Source organism: Hemitrygon akajei, chromosome 10 (assembly GCF_048418815.1).
Source record: "Hemitrygon akajei chromosome 10, sHemAka1.3, whole genome shotgun sequence".
Classification (NCBI taxonomy): Eukaryota; Metazoa; Chordata; class Chondrichthyes; order Myliobatiformes; family Dasyatidae; genus Hemitrygon; species Hemitrygon akajei.
The window spans coordinates 147,645,427-147,669,571 of NC_133133.1; the positions used below are offsets into that span (position 1 = coordinate 147,645,427).

The 24,145-nt window shown below is 39.5% G+C and overlaps 1 protein-coding gene across 9 annotated transcripts in view; it reads left to right on the top strand.

Moving 5' to 3' along the window:
- The window catches only part of cacna1c (calcium channel, voltage-dependent, L type, alpha 1C subunit), a 737,294-nt gene that overhangs the window by 568,401 nt on the left and 144,748 nt on the right, over window positions 1–24,145 (top strand). For all 9 annotated transcript variants that reach the window (XR_012100621.1, XM_073059289.1, XM_073059283.1 and 6 more), the window contains exons 28-29: window positions 2,308–2,466; window positions 15,230–15,340. Coding sequence is in view for 8 of the 9 variants with exons in the window: in XM_073059289.1 (XP_072915390.1) it covers window positions 2,308–2,466; window positions 15,230–15,340 (270 nt within the window). In the remaining variant the exon portion in view is untranslated. The remainder of the gene's footprint in view (window positions 1–2,307; window positions 2,467–15,229; window positions 15,341–24,145) is intronic.

The window sequence follows — 24,145 nt, forward strand, 5'->3', positions numbered from 1 at the left end:
GCAGCATAGATTTTCAGACCAGGCCTTTCACTTCACATGAATAGTTACTACTTTCTCTTAATTGAGAGCAATTATTGGTAATTCTTCCCAAAATCACCATGGCAATCACTTTGCAACTGTTGCTTTGAAAATAAAAGTTGATGTTTCATTCGGGTAAATATACATGAAAATCATTAGGCTTTGGTTCCAGGGGAACGTAATTGAAAAACATAAGTAGCAGGAAGGAATTCTTTCTGGACAATGTGTAAAATTGCTGTCCTGTTAAGTATCTTGGCATCTAGTCAATTTCATCAATGTCAATTAAAGTGACTGTCAGGCTAACACATAACAGACAGCCTATATGATATTGCCTATTTTGTACATCTAGGAACAATTTCTGCTCAATTAAGTTAAAAATATAATGAAGCTCGACCAGATAACTTTTAAAGTATGGTGCAATATGCTGGTCTCCTTATTTTGGAAAGCACTAGAATTACTGGCAAATATGCAAAATATATTTTAAAGGATTATCCAGAAACTAACAGATTTTTACTATCAAGCAAGACAGAATAAGCTGAAGATCATTTCAACAGGAAAACATGTTATCCTCAAATTTCAAACAATCTTTAAAACAGCAAAGCATTTTGCGAGAGTAGACTTAGGGAATGTTGAATAGAAATTCTCTCCAAGCACAATATTTTTCTAAGTGGTAAGAGTGAATTTTATCAAGAACCAAAATGGTAAATGTAATTGTGTGCTATATGCACAAATAATGCATTTCCAGTAACGTACACACATGTAAGCCACTGGGCATACATTTACACATGCTCTCTTTAGGAATGTCAATGTCTCCAACTTCTCTCTGATGATCTGTTTCTTTAAGTGAAATTTACTACATGAACAATGACTATAAAGAAACAGATCATCAGAGAGAAGTTGGAGGCATTGACATTTCTAAAGTGAGCTTCTCTTCATAAATCTTCACACCAATTATATTCAAACCCTCCCTAATGATATAACATGGCTCTTCCAATCACTTAATGCCTCGCTGACTCTTCAGCTAAGTCCGCCACTTATTATCCTTTGAGCTCCACCAAAGTCCATTCCTGCCACCGACCATGATTATTTCACCATTTCACTCTACCTCCTATTCTCCACACAAAGCACAACCCCAATCTTCTGTCAACAAATTTCATCAACTATCAGCAACAGTGGGAGAAAAATGGGGAGTATTTTCATGGGTAATACTAATTCTGCACAATGTTGCAGTCGAACATCAGAACCTCATACTAGCAGAGTTCTTCCACAAAATATCTGGAATGTATGGTCTGTTCCATTAAAGGATTTCTAGGTTGTTTTCTCCATTGTGGATTTATAGAACTTGAGATCATAAACATAAGATGGCCAAAGCTAACCTGAAAAATAGAGTGGCTGAAGAGAATTTTAAGAGAAGGTGGGTACTATGTGAGGGGTAAAGAAAATGAAAGATGTGCAGAAAGGTGAAGCAGTGTTGTAGAAGCTTCATGTGTGTGGTGAACTACATATACCTGTCTGGACACGCCCCCCACCCCCGCTGCTCCTGTGGCTCCTCCCACTAACCGTGGCTCCTCCCACAGACCCCGGTATAAAGGCGATTGGGGCCTGAGCCCAGCCTCAGTCTCCAGGATGTAGTGTGGTGGTCAATTGCTGCTTGTTCTTTCTTCCAGCCAATAAAAGCCAATATCTCGCCTCACGTCTCGGAGAGTTATTGATGGTGCATCAATGTGGAACGTAAAAACTGGCTAAGTTCTGTTAGACCAAACGTTCACTTTCTGTTGAATAACTTGGCTATGAGAATTGTTTTCACATATCAGTACATCTGTGTAGATTTTTGATTTTGAAGCAAAGCTTCAAAAACAAAAATGATTTTAAACATGTGACAACATTTTCAAAGCTGTACCGCATTTTCAGGTTTAATTGTTGTTGAAGCTTTCATCTACTTTTGATACCAGGTAAATATTTTGTAGATAAGGTGTAAAATATAATATTTAAAATAAAGATTGGTATATCTTTAACATTTTTTTACAGTATCGGATTAATGATTTGGAAATAGTATGAAAGTATTTCTCACAAATAAAATAATGTTGATTTTTATAAAGTAATTAAAGAAACCTATCAATATTAAAATCAAGTTCATTGTCACTGACGTATATTATGAAAGCTTCTGTTCTAAGGCAGCAGCTACAGAGCAAGACATAAAAATTACAATAAGTAAATAGTGTGAAATATTTTCTTGTGGAACATGATTTTTATTGCAAGGTATAATTATGCTTTTTCTGTCATTTACAGCGGCAATGTGTGGAGTATGCCCTCAAGGCTCGGCCTCTACGTCGTTATATCCCAAAGAATCCTTATCAATACAAAGTGTGGTATGTGGTTAATTCCACATACTTTGAATACCTGATGTTTGTCCTTATATTGCTGAACACTATTTGCTTGGCAATGCAGGTAGGAGAAAAAAGATATTGAAAATTCCTTTCTGTAATTAATGTTTTGCTGCACTTGCAAGGAATCCACAAATGCAGGGTTTGAATAACACAGTGGAATTTTTCCAGCCACTTGCAAGGTGAAAAGACACTATTATAGACATCTTGCCAAGGGAAATGGTTACCAGGCACACTTTGGAAAAGGTTTAAGGATACGCTCAGTTTCCTTGTAAGAATATAACATCCTTATTGACTCTTAGAAACCCCTTGCCCACAGAACACAATAGCATAGGTTCTGCAGCCAACCTTGTCTCTGTTAACACTCATCCCGACTGCCTGCATATGGCCCTTAGCTCTCTATTCCTTTTATGATCATGTGCCACAGTGCCTTTTAAATGTGACTATCATATCTGTACCTCCACCCCCACCCAGCAGAACATTCCAGACACTTTCCATTCTTTGTGTTTGTGATGAACTACATATACCTGTCTGGACTGCTCCTGTGGCTCCTCCCACAGACCCCTGCTGACTGCTTCTGTGGCTCCTCCCACAGACCCCTGTATAAAGGCGATTGAGGCCTGATGCCCGGCCTCATTCTCCAGGATGTAGTGTTGTTCATTCTTCCAGTCAATAAAAGCCGATATCTCGCTTCTTACGTCTCAGAGTGAGTTATTGATGGTGTATCAGTGTTAAACTGTTTGAGTTGTCCCCTTCTCCCCCAACCAACCTCACTCCAGGCTTGTGCCCTCCTTTATTTGAAATTTCCACACTGGGGGAAAAAAAGACTCTGATTACTAAACTGCCTATGCTTCTCATAATTTCATATACTTATATCAAGTCGGCCCTCAGCCTCCAATGCTCCGGAGAAAACAATTGTTTTGACTCTCCCTTTAACCAATACACTCCCAATCCTAGCAATACCTCGGTGGATCTCATCTAAATCCTCTCAAAAACCTCCACATCTTTCCTATGATGCAGCCACTAGAAGTGCACACAATAATCCAAAGATGACCTAACCAAAGATTAGCTGCAAAATGATTTCCCAACCTTTACGCACAATGCCCCAAATGATCAAGCCAATCATGCTGTATGCTTTTTTTTAAATAACCTTATCCTCTTGTGTTGCTATTTTCAGGGAATTAAGAATTTCAGAATCAGAATGAGGTTTAACATCACTGGCATATGTCGCAAAATTTGTTGTTTTATAGCAGTAGTACATTGTAATAATAAAAAATTACAATAAGTATAATTTTTAAAAAGTTAGGTAAGTGGTGCAATAAAGAGAGGGGAAAAAATGTCAGTTAGTGTTCATTGTCCATTCAGAAATCTATTGCTGGAGCAGAAGGAGCTGTTCCTGAAACATTGAACACACACAAAATGCTGGAGGAACTCAGCAGGCCAGGCAGCATCTAGGAAAAGAGTACAGTTGGTTTCGGCCTGAAACGTCGACTGTACTCTTTTCCTAGATGCTGCCCGGCCCACTGAGTTCCTCCAGCATTTTGTGTGTGTTGCCTGAAACATTGAATGTGTGTCTTCAGGGTCCTGTATCTCCTCCTTGATGGTCGCAAAGAAAGAGCATGGCCACCATCCAGGACATGCTCCCTTCTCGCTACTGCCATCAGGCTCTTGAACCAGAGGGGGATAACTTCACTCAATGTCACTTGCCCCATAATTGAACTGTTTCCAGAGTCAATGGACTCACCTTCAAGGACTCTTTATCTCATGTTCTCAATATTATTGTTCATTTATTATTATTTCCCTTTTTTCTTCTTTTTCTATTTGTACAACTTGTAGTTTCTTTTGTGCATTGGTTGCTGTCCGTCCTATTGCATGTGGCCTTCCATTAATTCTATTGTGTTTCTTGTATTTACTGTGATTGCCCGCAGGAAAATGAATCTCATGGTTGTATCTGGTGACATATATGTACTTTGATAATAAACTGTACTTTGAACTTTGAAGAGGGCATGTCCTGGCTGATGGGGGTCCTTAATGATGGATGCCACTTTTCTGGGGCATCGCCTTTTGAAGATGTCCTAGATTCTGAGACGGCTCGTGCCCATGGTGGAGCTGGCTGAGTTCACAGCCTTCTGCAGCTTTTTCTGATCCTGTGTGTTTGCCCCTTCACACCAGAAGGTGATGCAACAGGTTAGAATGCTCTCATGGTACATCTATAGAAATTTGCAAATGTCTTTGATGGTAAACCAGGTCTCCTCAAGCTCCTAATGAAATACACCCTCTGTCATGCCTTCTTACTAATTGCACTGATATGTTGAGCAGGATAGATGTTCAGAGATGATGACACCCAGGAACATGAAACTGCTCACCCTTTCCACTGCTGATCCCTTGATGAAGATTAGTGTGTGTTCCCTTGACTTCCTGAAGTCCACAATCAATTTCTTAGTCTTACTGACACTGAGGGCAAGCTTGTTGTTCAAACACCACTCAACCACCTGACCTGTCTCGCTCCTTTATGCCTCCCCGTCAACATCTAAAACTCTGCCAACTGTACGTGTCATCAGCAAATTTATAGATGCCATTTGAGTGTTGCCTAACCATAGAGTCATGGGTGCAGAGACAGCAGAGCAGTGGACTAAGCATGCATCCAGTGTTGATCATTAGCAAGGAGGAGATGTTATTTCCCAATCCACACAGATGGTGGTCTCCTAGTGAGGAAGTCAAGGATCCGGTTGCAGAAAGAAGTACAGAAGCCCAGGTTTTGGAGCTTGTTAATTTAGAAGGGAGGGTATAATTGAGCTATAATCAATAAACAGCAGCCCAACATAGGGAGTACTATTGTCCAGATGATCCAAAGCCGAGTGGAGATCCAGTGACTGCATCCTCTGTAGACCTTTTGTGATGATAGGCAAATTGCAGTGGATCCAGGTCCTTGCTTAGGCAGGGGTTGATTCTTGGCCATGAGCAACCTCTCAAAGCACTTCATCACAGTAGATATGGGCACCACTGGTCAGTAGTCGTTGAGGCAGCTCACTCTGCTCTTCCTTGAATCTGGTATGCTTGTTGATCTTTCGAAGCAAATGGGAACCTCCGACTGCACCAACGAAGATTGAAAATGCTTTTGAACGTTCCCAACATTTACATTGCACAGGTTTTCATTGCTATACCATGTACATTATCAGGGCCTTGCAAGAGTTAATTCTCATGAATGACGTTCTGACACTGGCCTTCAAGATAGAGATCACAGTGTCACCGGATGCTTCAGGGATTTGCACAGATCGTTTTATTCTCCTTTTTAAAGCATCAGAGCCATTCGTGATGTTAGGTTTCACCTTGTAAGGAGTAATGGCCTGGAAACGCTGCCGGAGCTGACTTGTATCCAATTCCATCTCTAACCTCAATTGGAATTGTTTTTTCGCTCCTAAAATAACCTTCTGTAGATCATACCTGGACTTTCTATATAGTCCTGGATCACTGGACTTGAACACCACAGATCTAGCCCTCAGCAGACTACAAATCTTCTAGTTCATCCCCAGCTTTTGATCTGGGTATGTCCAGTATGTTTTCGAGGCACAGACTCTTCCACACAGGTCTTGATAAAGTCAGTGACAACTGTGGTGTATTCATTCAGATTTAAAGATGAATCCCTGAATATTGTACGGTCCACCAATTCAAGGCAGTCTTCTAAGCGCTCCTCTACCTCTCTTGACCATATCTCCTTGGTCCTCACCTCTGGTAATGTGGTCTTTAGTCTCTGCCAAGAAACTGAAAATAGAAATAAAGCCAGGTGAACAGACACTTCAAAGTGTTGGCATGATGATGTGCAGTAAATGTCCTTGATGGTGGTATATCAGTGGTCAAGTGTGTTGGCTTCTCTGGTTCCACCAGTGATAGGTGGTAGTTCAGACTTCTTCAAGCTGGCCAGATTGAAATCCCCTGCAACGATAGTAAAGGCATCAGGATGCGCTGTTACATCCCTGCTGATTGTGGTGCTCAGCTCTTCCAGTGCCTGCCTGACATTGGCCTCAGCTGGAATGTACACTGCTATCAGGATGATGCCGGAAAACTTCCTCAGCTGATAAAATGGGCAACATTTGATTGCAAGATGTTCCAAGTAGGGTGAGGACTGATACAGAACCACCACGTCTGCATACCATGATGAGTTAATCGTAAAGCATACTCCACCTCCTCTATCTATAAAAGACTGAGTTGAAACCATTGGGCTGCAGTACAGCATCCTAAATGGCGGGTGGGGGTCATGTTTCTGTGAAGCAAAGTACACAGCAGTCTCTGTTGTCTCTCTGCTACTGCAATCTAGCTCTGAGGTCTTCAGTATTATTTTCCAGAGACTGTACGCCAGCAGGATAGTCAGGAAAGAGGGCTAAAGCCTCTGCGTTTCATTCGTCCCTGTAGCTCAATGCACCGGCCCTTGCTTCTGTTTTCTTAAAGGAAAACTGCACTCGCAGCCCTGAGTCTGCCATCCAGGATACGCTGATTTTGGGTATCAGTAGATTTTTTTTAAACATCTTAGAACGATGCTGTTTGCTGAAGTAGCCATGGCTGTGCCTGTGGATTCAACTGTAGTAGTCCTAATTGGGAATATTTGATGATTCCTATCGGAGTTGCATGAAACAAAGAAGCTTCAGCACCATCTTTACTTTATTGCACCCCTAAATCCTACCGTGCAATAATGCTCCTGACAGTCTTGTCATTTATGTATACTTCCGTACTGCATTTATCCTCTCAAAGTACAACATCTCCCACTGTCTGGATAAAGCTTCGTTTACTGTTTCTCTGCCCAAATTTACAATTGATCTATATCCTAGTGCATCCTTTGGCAAATCTCCTCACATTACACAGCCATCCTCACTGACCATGAGTACTCAAAGTGCAAAAGAGGCATTCACAGCGCCTTTGGGAGATTCAAATCCATGCATCAGGTGCCCTGCAGAAGCAGGTGGAAGGATTATGTCATCAACAAAAGCCCAGTCTACACCCTGGCTCCTTTTCATTTCCCACATTGCCTCAATGCCTCATCAGCCTCCTCAGAACCCACCAAACTCAAGTGAAATTATGCCTTCATCAATCCTGAGGGACAGCTTAAGAAACAGAAGAGTTTAAACTATTTTACAATTTATATGCTAATTTATTTACTGTAAATTTATGTACAATTTACAATTTATTTATTTATAAATGTTCAATTTATTGTAAAGTGTACATCATTTATGGTGTGTTTCATTTGCTAGTGAAATAAGAATGTTCTTTATGCAGGATTGTGGGGTTTGGATGCTCTTACTGCTAATTTAATAGAATTGTATTTAAAGTACTTAACGTTATTGACATGTGTTACAGACTGCTTTTTATTCATGAGACATTAGCAGAGATGTTTGTTCTGCCAACTGGACTTAACACAAATTAACGCAGTACAGAAAGAGAAACTGGGCACAAAAAAAATCACACACCAATAATAGACCTTAAATCAAGGAAACCAAATGCATCAAATCTGGCCACACAATCTTTGCCAACTGATTTTTTATCACTTTGTGGTGTGACCAGGAGAAGTTAGAACATTAGAACATTTTTGACAAGTAACAGGCCATTCAACACAACAAAGCTTGCCAAATTCCCATTCACATAGTGTGTTGAAATAACTATTGAGTTTAGATTTCAAAGTCTGTAAGGTACCACTCTCAACTACACAACTCACTGTGTAAAGAAATGCTTCCTGATGTTAGTCTGAAATCTCCCTTTAACCAGTACCCACCTATGGCCCCGTGTCCTTATTGATGGATTAATCTTGAAGTAACAGCTAGCATCCACCTTACTTATGCCCTTAATGATTTTGAACACTTCTATCATGTCTCTTTTCATTCTACGCCTACTTGGGCTAAAAAGATTTAATTCTTTTAATCTTTCTTCATAGCTCATACCCTGCAGATCTGGAATAAGTCTAGTCACCCTTCTCTGAACGCTCTCCGGTGCCTTCACACCCATAACACAGTATGGTGACTGAAATTGTACACAGTACTCAAGGTGTGGCCTTAAAGCACATTATAGAGCTTAAGGAGAACATCTCTAGACTTAAACTCCATTGAGCGCATTGTATGAAGTGTGATTGATAGGTTTGTGGCCTAAGGTAGAAGGAGATGAGTTATTAACTTCAAACTTTCTGCATAATCACACAAAGAGTTTAACTGCACATGCATGTAACGAGAGCTGTATAACTCATCTCCTTCTACATTAGGCCACAAACTTATCAACCACCCCATGCTGTGGACCACTTCTGGAGGTCCAAGACGCCGACTTCCACAAAGAAGGGATCTGTATGCTCCACGACCGCTGGACTAAGTGTGTACATGTAGGAGGGGACTATGTTGAAAAATAAATATGCTAGGTTTTCTAAAATTGACTCCTTCTACCTTAGGCCACAAACTTATCAATCAGCCCTTGTGTAGCCCAACATTCTATGAGTCTTCCTAATCACTTTTGTGCATTTTCTAGATATTGATAGTGATGAGTCTATCCATTGTGATGGACTCCCAAATCCTTCTTATACAGTGCCCATTTTAACTCAACCCACCCCCATTGTATATTTATATCTAATATTCCTACTTCCTATATTTAAGCTTTACATTTAATTATATTGAATTTCATTTGCCATTTATCTGCCCACATCTGGATTTAGTTTAGATCTAATTGTATTGATTCTGCCGCCTGAGTGTTATCAGCCTGTTCCCCCCAATTTTGTGTCATTGGCAAATTTTACTGGTTTATTTGTTAGGTGCTTAGCCAAATTATTAATGTAAATTAAAAACAGCAGCACCCCCAAAACCAATCTCAACAGAACCCCACTTTTAACATTATCTAGGTGTGAAAATGATCCTCTCACTATAACTCATTGTTTTCTGTTTTTGAGCCAATTCTGCACCCATTCACACACCTTCCTCTGAATCCCTACCTCCTGGAATTTGATTTACAAATTGATTTACCCTCGTGGGGTACCTTGTCGAAAGTTCTGAAAGTCCAAGTAAATTATATCAACCGCTCTATTGTTATCATAAATTTTAGTTGCCTCTTCATAGAGTTCCTGCATATTAGTAAAACATGATTTCCCCTTTTTGAACTCATGGTGGCTTTCTGCTAACATGCCTGTTCTTATCAGCTGCTTTTCCATTTATTATCATTACATTATCTTACCTATGATACACATTAAGCTTACTGGTCCACAGTTACAAGGGTCAGTGTGGTTACCTTTCTTATACAGTATACCAGGACAGCATTAGCCCATTTCCAGTCCTTAGGGATTTCACCAGTCTTCACTGACTTTTGAAAAATAGATGTTAGGGGTTTGTATATATAATCACAGACCTCTTTAAGTACCCTTGGATATATGTTGTCTGGCCCTGAAGATTTATTAACTTACAGCTTTTCAGCTGAAGCAAAACCTCACTTTCCAAGATCTCTTAGTTACTTAAAACAACCCTATTTTTCTCTACACTTACTGGCATATTGCTAGCATCTTCATACGTGAATGCTTCAGCAAAATATGAATTAAGAGTATCCACTATGTCCTTCTCTGCATAATTTAACGCCCCACTATTATTCCTAAAACAGTTAACTTTCTCCTTGACTTTTCTTTTACTGCTAAAGTATTGAAAATAATCTATTGGGGTCAATCTTAGCATTATCAGCAATATCCTTCTCATCCTGCCTTTTGGCAATTTGAATTCCCCCCTTGACTATAGCTAGCATATTTTCATATGCCTTACGCTTAGCATCATTACTATTTTTTCTTTATTCTTTATATATAGTGCCTTTAAGAAGAATTCCACCCGCTTGAAAGTTTTCATTTTTTATTGTTTTACAACATTGAATCACAGTGAATTTAATCTGGCTTTTTTGACAATAATCAACAGAAAAAGATTCTTTTGTGTCAAAGTGAAAGCAGATCTCTACAAAGTGATCTAAGTCAATTACAAATATAAAACACAAAATAATTGATTACATAAGTATTCACCACCTTCAAGTCAGTTTTTAGTAGATGCACCTGTCTCACCCATTACAGCCTTGAGTCTATATAGATCAGTCTCTATCAACTTTACACATCTGGACACTGCAATTTTCCCCCCTTCTTTATAAAATTGCTCAAGCTCTGTAGGATTGGATGGGGATCATGAATGAACAACCCTTTTCAAGTCCAGCCACAATTTCTCAATTGGATTGAGGTCTGGGCTCTAACTTGGTGACTTAGACACTCCAGGACATCAATTTTCTTGGTTTTAAGCCATTCCTGTGTAGCTTTTCCTTTATGTTTGGGGCCACTGTCTTGCTGGAAAACAACTCTTCTCCCAAGTCATAGTTTTCTTGCAGACTGCAACAGGTTTTCCTCCAGGATTTCCCTGTATTTTGCTGCATTGATTTTACCCTGTACCTTCACAAACCTGCCAAGGCCTGTTGCAGTGAAACAACCCCACAGCATGATGCAGCCACCATGGTGGGGATGGTGTGATTTGATGCTGGGCGGTGTTCAGCTTATGCCAAACATAGCGTTTAGTCTGATGGCCAAAAAGCTCATCAGACCATAGAATCTTCTTCCATCTGACTTCAGAGTCTCCCACATGCCTTCCACCAAACTCTAGCTGGAATTTAATGAGTTTTTTTTAAACAGCTGCTTTCACTTTGCCACTCTCCCATAAACCTGTGACCAGTGAAACACCCGGGCAACAGTTGTTGAATGCGCAGTCACTCCATCTCAGCCCCTGAAGCTTGTAACTCCTCCAGCATTGTCATAGGTCTCTTGGTGGCCTCCCTCATTCGTCCCCTTCTTGCACGGTCACTCAGTTTTTGAGGACAGCCTGCTCTAGGCAAATTTACAGCTGTGCCATATTCTTTCCATTTCTTGATGATTGACTTAACTGTACTCAAAGGGATATTCAGTGACTTAGAATTTGTTTGTATTCATCTCCTGACTTGTGCTTTTCAATAACCTTTTTGTGGAGTTGCTTGAAGTGTTCTTTTGTCTCCATGGTGTCGTTTTTGCCAGGATACCAGGTGTATTTTTACCACAATCAATTGAAACACATTGACTGCATGTAGTGATCTCCAAAAACAGATCCCATTTAATTAATTATGTGACTTCTAAAATTGACTCCACCAGTAATGATTTGGTGTGTTATAATAAAGGGGGCGAATACTTATCCAATCAATTATTTTGTGTTTTATATTTGTAATTAATTTAGATGACTTTGTAGAGATTTGTTTTCTCTTTGACATGAAAGAATTCTTTTCTGTTGATCAGTGTCAGAAAAAGCCAAATTATATCCACTGTGATTCAATGTTGTAAAACAATAAAGCGTGAAAGCTTCTAAGGGGGGGGGGTGAATACTTTTTATAGGCACTGTAGGCTTTTCTTCAATAATTTTTATGAACGGCTTTGTTCATCCATATAATAGTTGATCTATTATTTTTACTGTTTCTCCTGACCTTGGGTGTGAGCGTTTCCTGCTCTGCGTATATTACCACTTTAAACCAACCCCATTGTTCCTCAACTGACACAACATCAAGCAGTTCTTTGCAGTTCACCTTCTGAAGTCTTTGCCACATCTGCACGAACTTTGTGTTTTTGAAATTCAGTTTAATGGCTTTGGTTTTTACTGATATACTCTGCCAAAAAATACTTCAAGACTAACAATGTTATGATCACTTGTTCCTAAAGGCTCAACAACTTTCATACTCAAAATTCTATCCTGATTGTTATGGACTATCAAATCTAGGTAGGCCTCCCCTCTTCTTTGAGCGTTAACGTACCGGGTCAAAAAACAATCAAAAACTTTCCTGTAATCCATTAGTGACTGGGTCCTCCCACACAATATTTGGGAAATTAAAGTAACCCGTAGCTATAACATTACCCTCAGAGTTTGCTTCTCTTGAAATATTCTGATAGAGTTGTTCATTAAAATCATTATCAGCATTAGGGGTCTAAACATACATCTAATGTTATTCCTGGATCCTTACAGCTTTCAATTCTCACGTAGATATCTTCACTAAGTCTCCTATCATAAGCAGCCTCACATTTAAATTCTCTCTTACGTTCTACATTCAGATGCTGATAACTTTTATCTACTTTAATTCTTTTCAGATTTAAGATTCTGTTTATTGTTTTAGAAGTGCATTTAATACCTTCCTACCATGTGTTTTGAAAATTATGTTGTTTTTCAAATTTGTCTACCCTCCAATGTAGTGCAACCATCATTTTATTTGTACCTCTGAACCGCCTCTATCACCTTCGATCATACATTGGGAAGTACTTTACCAGGCAGCCTGTTATATGGGAGGAAAACTGAAAGCAATCTAATAGAATCTCTCCCACCAGAACACAGCAATTGCTGAACAAAACAACATGACACTTGCTTTCTGCTATTCTGCCACTCACACAGTTTAAAAAGATACAAGAACACATTTCACGTAGGTAATGCCTTTCACAACCTCAGTCAGCTTTACAGCTAACAAATAACATCGAGGTTTAGTTTCTATTGTGAGATAGGAAATAAAGCAACCAATTTACTCACAGGTTTTCACAAAAAGCAGCGTGTTACTGACTAGGTAATGATTTTTTTTCATGTTGACTGTGGATTAAATATTAGCAATCATGGAAAATTCTACTGTTCTTTTCAAACTGTGACACTGTATTTTTAATGTTTACTTGAGATTGCCTGTGGTCTTCAGTTTTACCCTTTAACCGATCACGCAGCTCTCAACAACAGACTGAGATGTCAGGCTAGCTATTCTATTGAAGCCTTCTGAATAGGGGTTTAATGCATATTCTTCTGGTTTAGGAATAAAAATGCTACTAGTTAAATCACAAATGACAATTTAGCGGTTTGGCAATCATAGCAAGCAATCTAAATCAGGAGCCATGTACTTTCTGCACAGCATTATCTGAATTCTGCAGCATAAAATGATATTTTGTGTAACAGACAAAACAATGACAGAAATTCTCAAAAGGTCAGGCAATATCTATAGAAAGAGAAATTACAGTTAATTAAGCCTCTTAATAACTCTGGATTCATAGGTATCATTTGGATTTCAGTGTCTCACTTAAGTCATTGGTGTTTCAATGTGAACCTTCACAAAGCATGCTATCAGACTATTTCTGCTCCAAACAGGTTTGGATAGCATAAGTAATGAGAAGAATCTGATTTTTTTCCTCCTAAAATATTTTTGAGTGCTGGAATAATTGGAAATTTTTAAAAAATGAGATCAATAGGGTTGTGTTTTTTTAGAAGTCGCAAGGTATATTCAACTGAAACAGATGAATGGAGTTCATGTGCATAAGTCTATATGACATGCAATTAGATTAAGGGACTGAATTATCTCCATTTGCTCCATGTTTCTAATTAAAAAGAATGCCTTTGTGCCAGGTTTATATTTTTAAAACCAGCAATCCTTGTGGGCAAGTGATAATATACAGGAGTTTGGAAGTGTGGTTGGTCACCAGGCTGGTCAAAATGTTTGCAGACGTTTCGGTTCCAGTCGAGAAGCAATCATCAGTGTGCAGTTGAGAGTGTTGTCTCCGTAGAATACCGGCTTATATATTCCTCTGGGGTCAAATAGATATTAATTAAACTTTGTGATCTGGCTGGCTGGTTCAAAACACCATGAACTGTTTAGCAGTGGAAGATTCTGATTGGCTAGCTTCAATGGAGGTCCGTCGGAAGTATTTGCTTCGCTGTCCAGATCCCGAGATTACTGGTGATTCATTGATTGTTGACCTCGTTGTCTCTCTTTTCTACATAAGGGTTCATATACCGGATCTTTGTTGGTGCATCCTTCTGTAGAGAACCACGCTTCAAGAAATTTTCATTCTTTTCTTGTTCTCGCTTCAGTCAAGACTCTGACTGCCTTCCAATTGAAATGGTGCCCCCTTCATCTTCATGAGCTGATACTAGCGAGAGTGCCTTCTGCTCGCTAGCTGAGGCTTGTGTAGTTTGGTCAATAGTTTTCTTCCTGTTTGACCAATGTAGAGCTTCTTTGATCAGAAGCTAGCCAATCAGAATCTTCCACTGCCAGACCCTTCACAGTGTCTTGAACCAGCCAACCAGATCATGACATCTAATCAATACCCATTCAGACCCCACAGGATATAAGCCAGCATTCTGGGGAGACAACACCCTCAACTCTGCATTGATGATGGCTTCTCGATTGGAGCCGAAACATCAGCAAACTTTTTGCCAAGCTTGGAAATCAGCCAAACTTCTAAACAGCCAACCTGAGCTACCAAAATCCCACAATATTCCATACAAGTGTTTGTTTATTCAATTGGAGAAGGCTAATGAATGGAATGAGCCAAAATTTTCTGTATGGATTTTCAAAAGGTGTTTGTTAAAGTCCTATATAAAAAGTTGGCTGGAATAAAAAAAATGTACAAGTTTGGTCATAGGCAATAAAAACAGAAAATTGTGGCCAAAGGATGTTTTCAGAGTAGAGAACAGTAAAAAATAATAGTCAGCCAGGGAGACATACAAAACTGCCATGCTGGAATCTAGATCTCAGACTACCATTTTTGAGGTTACTTAAATATTAAATTGCTCGATCAGAAACTTATATGTTAATTCTTTCCTTTTTTTTCTTACGATGGTTGCATGACTCTTAAAGGAAGACAGTGCAGGGTATATTCCTTTTTCTCATAACAATGGTTACTTAAGAAGTCACAAAAGAAACCAAACTCTTGGACCTCAGATTAAATGAAATTATTTTAAAATATAAATGCTATAACAATATGTTGTGGTGTTCTGGATTATTATCTAATTCCTCGTTTTCATATTGTGCAGCACCACGGCCAGTCACCGATTTTTAGCCAAGCCATGGATGTCCTTAATATGCTTTTCACCGGACTCTTCACAGTTGAAATGATTTTGAAGTTAATCGCTTTCAAGCCCAGAGTATGTATTGCAAACATAAATAATTCACATGGTTACATACTATCTTTCCTAACTAATCTATTGATTAATCTTTAATCATCATTCAGTTTGCTGTGGGAACTAATTGCACTTCTAAAACACCATTGGACAGATTGTGCACAGATGCATAATTACTAAGCTTCATGCCTTCATAACATCCTGCTGTTTAGTGATGATAAGATTGCAATGACCTGATTCAACACCCTGTACCCCAAAGGTTTCCATATTCAGACTTTGTACATTGGTACCGTTGGTTTAAATTATATGATTTGTTTTTATCATTGATAAATAAATGATAAAATTTCTACAACTTTATTTCTTCATCCAATCAAAACTACAGAAAGTTTGTTAGTCCCTGAGCAGCTATTCAGAAGGATCAACGTACAGCCAAGTGAAAGACTTATGCTTCTACAGTTTTGTTTAGAGAAATAAACTTGGTTTTAGTTACCTTCAATTAAATTTCAGCCCCTTAATTTTAACTTGGGCAGGAAACAGAACGGGCGATAGCTAAGGTAAATCATCCCAAACTTGAGATTATGAAATCAATCCTGGGCTTCATCTGCATATAACCCATAAATCTGTCATTTGAAACCAGTTGAAATTGGTAGCCACCTGATGGGTCGCAATATATTATTAAACCACAGAAAGCCTCTGTCTAGAACTGGGGAAATCAGATTCAAAATCACGTTTATTATCGGAGAAGTTTGTTATGAAGTTTATTGTTTTGCAATAGCAGTACAATGCAAGACATAAAAATCACTATAAATTGCAAAATAAATAGTACAAAAGACAAATGACGACATAGTGTTCATGGACCATTCGGTTATCTGAAGGTGAAGGAGAAGAAGCTCTTCTTAAGACATTGCATGTGGGTCTTCATGCTTCTGTATCACCTCCCCCTTGGTGGTATTGCACAGAGGGCATGGCCTGGATGGTGAGGGTTTTTAATGATGCATGCCCTCTTCTTGAAGCACCACCTCTTGAAGATGTCCTCAGTGGCTGAGAGGGTTGTGCCTCTGGTGGAAGTAGCTGGAGTCCACAACCCTCTGCAGCCCCTTGAGATCCTGTGCATTGGAGGGTCAATATGATGTAACCAGTCAGACGACCCACCACCATACATCTATAGAAATTTGTAAGACTTTGGTGACTTATCAAATCTCCTCTAAGTCCTAATGAAGTCGAGCCACTGGAATTCCTTCTTTGGGGCTGCATCAATGTATTGGGCCCAGAGTAAATCCTCGGGGATGCTGACTCCTATGAAAATGTTCATCTTTTCCATGCTGACCTTTCAGTGTGTGCTCCTAACTTCCCCTTCCAGAAGTCCACAACCTTAGTCCTGCTGATGTTGAGTACAAGGTGGTTGCTGTGACTCCACTCAACCAGCCAATGTATCTCACTCCTGTACACCTCCTTATCGTCATCTAAGATTCTGCCAACAGTGAAGTCATTGGCAAATTAATAGATGACATATGGGTGGTGCCAAGCCACACACTTATGGGTGTGCTTATCCACACAGTCATGAGTGTACATTGAGTAGAGCGGTGGGCTAAGAGTGCATCCTTGAAGTGCACCTGCATTGATTGTCAGCGAGGAGAAGATATTATTACCAATCCACATTGACTGTGGTCTCCCGAAAATAAAGTCGAGGTTGCAGTGGTAGAGGGAGGTACAGAGGTCAGGTTTCAAAGCTTGTTGATTAGTAGTGAGAGGATAATAGTGTTGTACACCTGAGCTGTTGTAGATGAACAGCAGCCTGACATACACTTTGCCATTGTCTAGGTGTTCAAAAGCTGAGTGGAGAGCCAGGGAGACTGAATTTGCTGTAGACCTGTTAAATTGCAGGGAGGAAGTTTGAGCGATCCCTACAATGGGGACCAGAAAATAAGGTTTAAACATTCATTTTGGAAACCAGAAGAGTAGTTCGGCAGAGGAAAGTAAAATATTTTAAGACCTCTTCCTGCTTGGAGAGTATAGTGGGCTTCCTTGTACGTTATATTTGTTGCGCCCATTGCCCTCAACAGACATAAACTTAAGGATGGGCTGTGCTGCTTTCCACTGACATTCTTAAATGCTCAGTTCAGGTTAAATTTTGGGACTATTTGGTAAACAAGTAAACTGATAGCCAAAATATCCCAGGAAAGTTTTCAAGGACACACAGATTAAAATCATAGTTATAACATAGAGAGGCAATGGTTAAATGTAAATTATTAATAAAAAGTTAGAGCTGAAAATTGATTAGCGTTTATGGATTTGAAAACTATTGAGGGAATAGTTTAAAGCAGATGTGGGAAAACCTAACCAAACAACTTTCACAAAGGGACCATAATCACTCAGCAGTGGTGTTACTCACTCACAGTCCCAGCAACCTGGGTTCAGTCCTGTCCTCTAGTCCTTCGAGAGGCAGCTTCTCAAATTCTATATACTAATCATTCAACGAAAATAACGTTGTTACATGCTTTTCATTTGCATTTGCTCCTTGAAATGTGCCAGTGGATCCAAGGCAAGCAAACTGAGGTAGCAGAATTTGAAGCAAGCTTAGGTAAGGATGCCAAAAACTATAGTGAGCTCACAGCTGCTTCCATGCCTGCTGTGGGAAAGGATTTGTTCACATGATCTTTAGAGACGTTAAATTGTACAGTGTGGGATTTACTTCAGCATTTTGGAGATTGGCTTTAGAATGAGTGCCACTTTTAATGCCTTAACCTGGATATCTGATGTGAGTGAAGAGATCCGTTGGCACCTCCATTGCAGCCTGACATCACTGACATACAGCATTACAGCAGGGCACTCCAACAAAGAAGTTCAACTTAAAGGAGCTACTACCCATGAAGCAAATCAGTAGACAGAAGAAAAATGTTCTTGATGTGATTAAATAGCGATGTCTCAGTATATCAGGTTAGGTAGTGGTTGATGTCTCCAGTGTCGTACAGAACAATGTTGCCTTTTGGCCTGCTAGCTATAGATTACCAATGGCTGGCAAATTAATCTTCAATTGTTTTTGCCTTTGGACTGCATATCTAGCATCTCCCCCATCAACCGACACATAGGCATGAGATAATTCAGAAATTAGTTGCTTTCCAGAAACAGAAATTACGTTAATCTTTGAAGTCACTTAGCTTTGTGATTCTGGCTACCTTATGCATATTGCCATAGAATAGGCATGGATGACAATCTGAGCAGCCCAGAACAAGGAGTTTTCAACCACGTTAGTGTGCAGACGGTGCACATTCAAACATAGGTATAGAAGCAAGCATGCCAGGTGGCTGGACAGCTGCCACAATGCTTTCATTTCATGGCAGTCTGAGCTCTGCAGATCCGAAGCAGATTTTTAAAAATGTTGTAGAGCAACAAAAGAGATGTCCACTGCAATCTTTTATCAGAGACCTGACCAGTGAAGTCCAACATGCAAGTAATATGAATGCCAAAACATCATGAGAAGGGTGACTGAACAGGTGAAAGGAATGACGAAGATGCCTGAATAAACCTTGAACTGTCCAACATTATATGATCTTAACATAATTGCACAGCAAACGAGCTGAAATTGCACTTGCAGGAGAAACAAGGCAAATAAATGATATCCTCCTCAGATGATATTTAGTGGGATGAAGAAGATGTGAAGAGTAATGATGCAATGCATCCTGGCTACTGATACTGGTGCCTTGATTATGAGGATTCACCATCTGCAAGGTTCATAGAAACACAGAAAACCTACAGCACAATACAGGCCCTTCGGCCCACAAAGCTGTGCCCAACATGTCCTTACCTGAGAAATTACCTAGGGCTACCCATAGCCCTCTATTTGTCTGAGCTCCATGTACCTGGCTAGGAGTCTCTTGAAAGACCCTGTCGTATCCGCCTCCACCATTGTCACCAGCAGCCCATTCCATGCACTCACCACTCTCCAAGTCAAAAACTGAACCCTGACATCTCGGTTGCAGCATTCACTCTTCCTGGATCCTTGACTGCACTACTGCTAGAGTTATAAAGCAAGTTACTGAAGATTGTTCCTGGTCTCCACTAGCTACCACATACTGAAATTTCAAAGACATCTGTCCTGTCATCCCTGACCTGTCTTCTATCAGAAGGATACATTCTATTTTCACTTGATATTTAGTTAAATCCAACCAAATAAATTATCCACTTTAAATTAAGCTAGTTTAAGTTATTAATTTATTCATATGATGACATTTGAGCTGTTCTGTTATCTTAGATTCTCCCAACCCAAACTTAGAAAACTAAAATGATGTGATATTTATCAGCCAGTCAGTATGTTTTTAACCATTGCAGACGTTTTTACTTAACCCATAAAGCGGGGTTTCATTTTCCCTCTTTGGATAGGTTGATGTTATTTTTTTAACTTACGGCTTTATTTATGTGCACAACTCTCACCTTTTCTCCCATTTGTCTCGTCATATTGCTTCAGCCAGGCAGGTTGAATTAAGCCAGTTTCAAGAAAAAAATTAGTTATTCACATCCTTTCCTGAAGTCCGAAGATGCTTTCCTAGATAATGAAGTACTTCTGAAGTGTAGCCACAATTTCCAGTGCAGGAAATACATTTTCATATTTGTGCTTATCAAGCTCTTCCAGACCAAAATGTGATAATGAATAGGTAGTTGTGTTTTAGAGTTGTCTATGGGATTCATTGGACATGTGATTAGGAAAGAGGAGTTAGAATGCACGATAACTATGGGAAAGATTGAAGGGAAGAAAGCAAGAGGAAAGCAAAGACAAATGATGATGGAGACAGCAGCCAGAGAATTGGAAATGAATAACAATGAATTGATCCACTTGACCCGAAACAGGAGTGTGTGGGCCATGGCAGTCAAAGCTCAAACTGGGCATGGCACCTGATGATGATAATGATGATGTCTATGGGATACTTGGGAAAGCTTCTGCTTCATCATTGAAGTGAGTCCATGACACTCTTTGGCCTAGAGAGCTGATGTACTGTAGTGTTGATGTGCTGTAGGATTCAGTGCTAAGCAGCTGATTGTGCGCTTTCCTCGGAATGTAACATAATAACCATTTTCCAATGTCCTAAGGCCCAAATACTCCATTGATCAAAACTCCATAAGCCAAGCCGATCACAGACTCTGACTGGGTGTAGAAGCCTTCTCTAATTGCCCACATCTCTAAGTATCCAGCCTTTGTTTAGGATAGTGCATTTTCCTTCATGTAGTCAGCTTTGCACGAAAGGGCTCAAGAAGTGACGATTCAGCAATGTCTAAACTGTCCCATTTGCAGTGATGGACTCATAAGTAGCAGTCAGCACAATGGCATCGTACTGCGCTCATCATGCTATACCATGATTTTTGAGTCTTCATGTTCGTATGTGAGCAGCGTAAACCTCGGATTAATAGATGGACATCTAACAGAGTCTGACTGTTACCCTGGGGAGGCAGCATAGATGCACTGGAGTGGGACTTAAGATCTAGAGGTGCGACTGCTACTAGCTGACTCAGGGTGACAAACCAAACCTTCAGGGACATTGATTAGTATTGTCCAGTCCTCTATAAGCTTAGCGCAATAGTTAAGTTTTGCTGATTGGAATTATGGGCGTTTAAACTTGAGAATTCTTCAAAGCTTTTACACTATCAAGGGTAGAAGCCAAGAGTTACTGAATCACTAACGGTACTGCATATGCCACTCCATGGGGTATCTAACTGAAGAGCATCATCTTGTGCTGGGGCATCACCTCTCGGATCCTAGGTTATTTCAGATCTGGTATAAAATTGGAGGCTCCTTTGATTTCAGTAAAGAGTCTTTGCCTGCAGATTCATAAGCAAAAAAGCAGGCTTTTATTTTAATTATTTTACTTCAGTGTAATATATTTAATTATTTGCAAATGGTTTAATTTGTCCCCGTTAGCAACTCAAAATATTTAAAGAAGTTATTATTTGATTTACAATAATTTTTAAATAGCTATTATCAGTGGTGATACCTTTGACAGAAGTTGAAGCTCCACTCGCAGTCTTTACCTTTCATCTGCAAGGAGTGTGTCAGGACAGAGCTATTGTGCTGCTTCATCTGAGTATTAATCACTGCTGAGACCTCGCTAACCTAACCATTTTACAATTTCAACTTTATACTTTTACAAAACGTAGCCAAGTTGTATCCAGTAATCAAATACAATCACAAAAGATTCAGCAGGTGCTGCAAACCTTGAGCAGTACACACAAAATACTGGAGGAACTCTGCAAGTCAGGCAGCTTTTGTGGAATGGAATGAACAGTCTACGCTTTGGGCCAAGATCCTTCATCAGGACTGGGAAAAAAGGGGCAGAATAATTTTATTTTGAGTTATGCATTGCAACATTCAGCAAGTCGTGTCAGTACCCTCACTAACTATAACAAATTGCTTAAACTATTCTACGTATAGATCCTTATCTTAGCTGTTTGCTGCATATGATTATTCTTGGAATTGTCAGTTTGACTGGAAGGACTTGTTGAATTTGACTGAATGGGAAGATGACTCCTCTGACTAATCAGGTCAGCTCTTGTTCTGAGTGTAGTAGCAATGTTAATACCTCCTTACCTTTATTTCCATTGACCACCAAAACAATGTTCTCCTAATTGGTCATGTTTGCTCATTGTTTTCTTGTTACATGGGCCTAGGTTCCAATGTCTTGGATAATCTCATGCAAGATTTATTAGACTACTGTTCTCTTGCATATTCTAAATCGTCTTTCAGTTGCTAAAATAAAGTACAAATCAATACTAGGATCTAGTCTAATGGTTTTCAGCAATTGTAAGTTGTACTTTGAAAGAAAGGGGATTTTTTTCTGTTCAGTTTGTTGAGACCAAGAGAATAATTCCATAAATCACCTACCTCAATGATGCAGGAGCATATGGAAATCAGTCCTCCAGAAACAACCCTTGGGAAGGGGGCAGAACGGTAGCATAGCAGTTAGTATAACACTGTTACAGCCACAGTGACCCAGGTTCAATTCTGCCACTCTCTTTAAAGAATTTGTATTCTTTCCCCCTGACCACGTGAGTTCCTCTGGGTGCTCCAGTTTCCTCCCACATTCCAAAGGTGTGCGAGTTAGTAGGTTAATTGGTCACATGGTTGCAATTGGGAGACACAGACTCATTAGGCTGAAAGGCCTATTACCGTGCTGTATCTCCAAATGAATATAAGTAAGTGCAGATGGGCAAACCCAGCAAGATCTGGCCATTCATAAAATGTTAACAATCAATGATGGCTTGAGAAGAGATGCAAAATACATCTACTCTTTAGCATGTTCAAAAGAATAATCAACACATTGTCAAGTTGTACTATTCTCCTACATACCACTCTCAAGATAGTCTCTGAAAATAGTTCCTCCATTTGCTATGATAGTGCAGTTCATTAATGCAACAACAGCAGAGATTAAATTGCATAATGTTAAAAACACAAAATGCTGGCAGAACTCAGCAGGCCAGACAGCATCTATGGGAGGAGGTAGTGACGACGTTTCGGGCCGAAACCCTTCCATGTTACTTCACTCCTGATGAAAGGTTTCAGCCCGAAACGTCGTCACTACCTCCTCCCATAGATGCTGTCTGGCCTGCTGAGTTCTGCCAGCATTTTGTGTTTTTATTTATTTCCAGCATCTGCAGATTCACTCGTGTACCTTTGCATAATGTTGTTCATTTTGATAGCTCGTCAGGTTTTCTGACGGGTAAGGCCACGGATAAGCATTTTTTTCACAGTATAAAAGCAGAAAGAATTTGATCTCTAAAACACCTATTAAAAATCCATTCACTAAATGTTAGAAATTGACTTAAGTATTAATATTCACTATAAATCTTTGGCTGTATTCTTTAATGTTTTCCTTGGCCAGTAAATGTAAATTTTGTGAAGCCCTACCTACTGAGCAAAAGTCAGACTATTATGAATCAGATTTTTGCAATGAGGAGTAACAGATATTATCTTTGTCCTGGTAGAACCTAAAACTCATACATGGGGAAAATAAAAACACTACTTCATGAGGGAAATACTGTATTTAAGGTTTATATAGTGGAAATAAAGAGAGTAGTGAATCAGACATTTAAAGTTGAGTCCGCTGTACAGTTCCTTGTAACATGTTCATTTGTGCATTAAATATTTATTCCTAAATCATGTCAAAAACATGAATTTTGGTCTTCATTAGTGACCTTATGAGATATCTGTGCAAAATGTCAGGCAGAAAGTTGATCGTGAGAGATCATATGCTTACAATCCAACTTGGAAAATTTCCTTTTGATCAATTTAAGTATAGAAAAATAGACAAATTCTAACAGGTGTGAATTTACCTGTTATATTGTCCTTTCATTGTTATACTGTAACAATACTTAAAAGCCAGGCAGTTGACTCCTTAATGAATCCATTGCAGATCTTTTTCTTATTTCATTGAATCATTGGAAGCTAACATGAATTATATCTGTCCTTGTGTTAATTTTGTAAATTGTCATCTAATGCCTAGGTGTTTGCATCCCACAAATACTTTCTAAGCAATTGTCACATAAATTTCAAAATGGCCATTTACTTTTCTCCTGAAAAACACCCATCCAAAGGCTGAAAATATAGGCCATCTGGGTACTGTGACAGCTACCTCACATTTCCGGTGGCCTAGGTTGAACCCTGAAGTCCAGTGCTGTCTGGAGTTTGCATGATTTGCAACTGCTTGACAATTAGCCCGGAATCCATAGCACATTGAGCCTGTTGGATGACTCGTTGACAATCATTGGGTTTCTTAATCACAATTCAAGTTTGAGGAATAAAGCTGTTGAAATAGCAAATTGCTGTCCTTTACAAACTGTAGG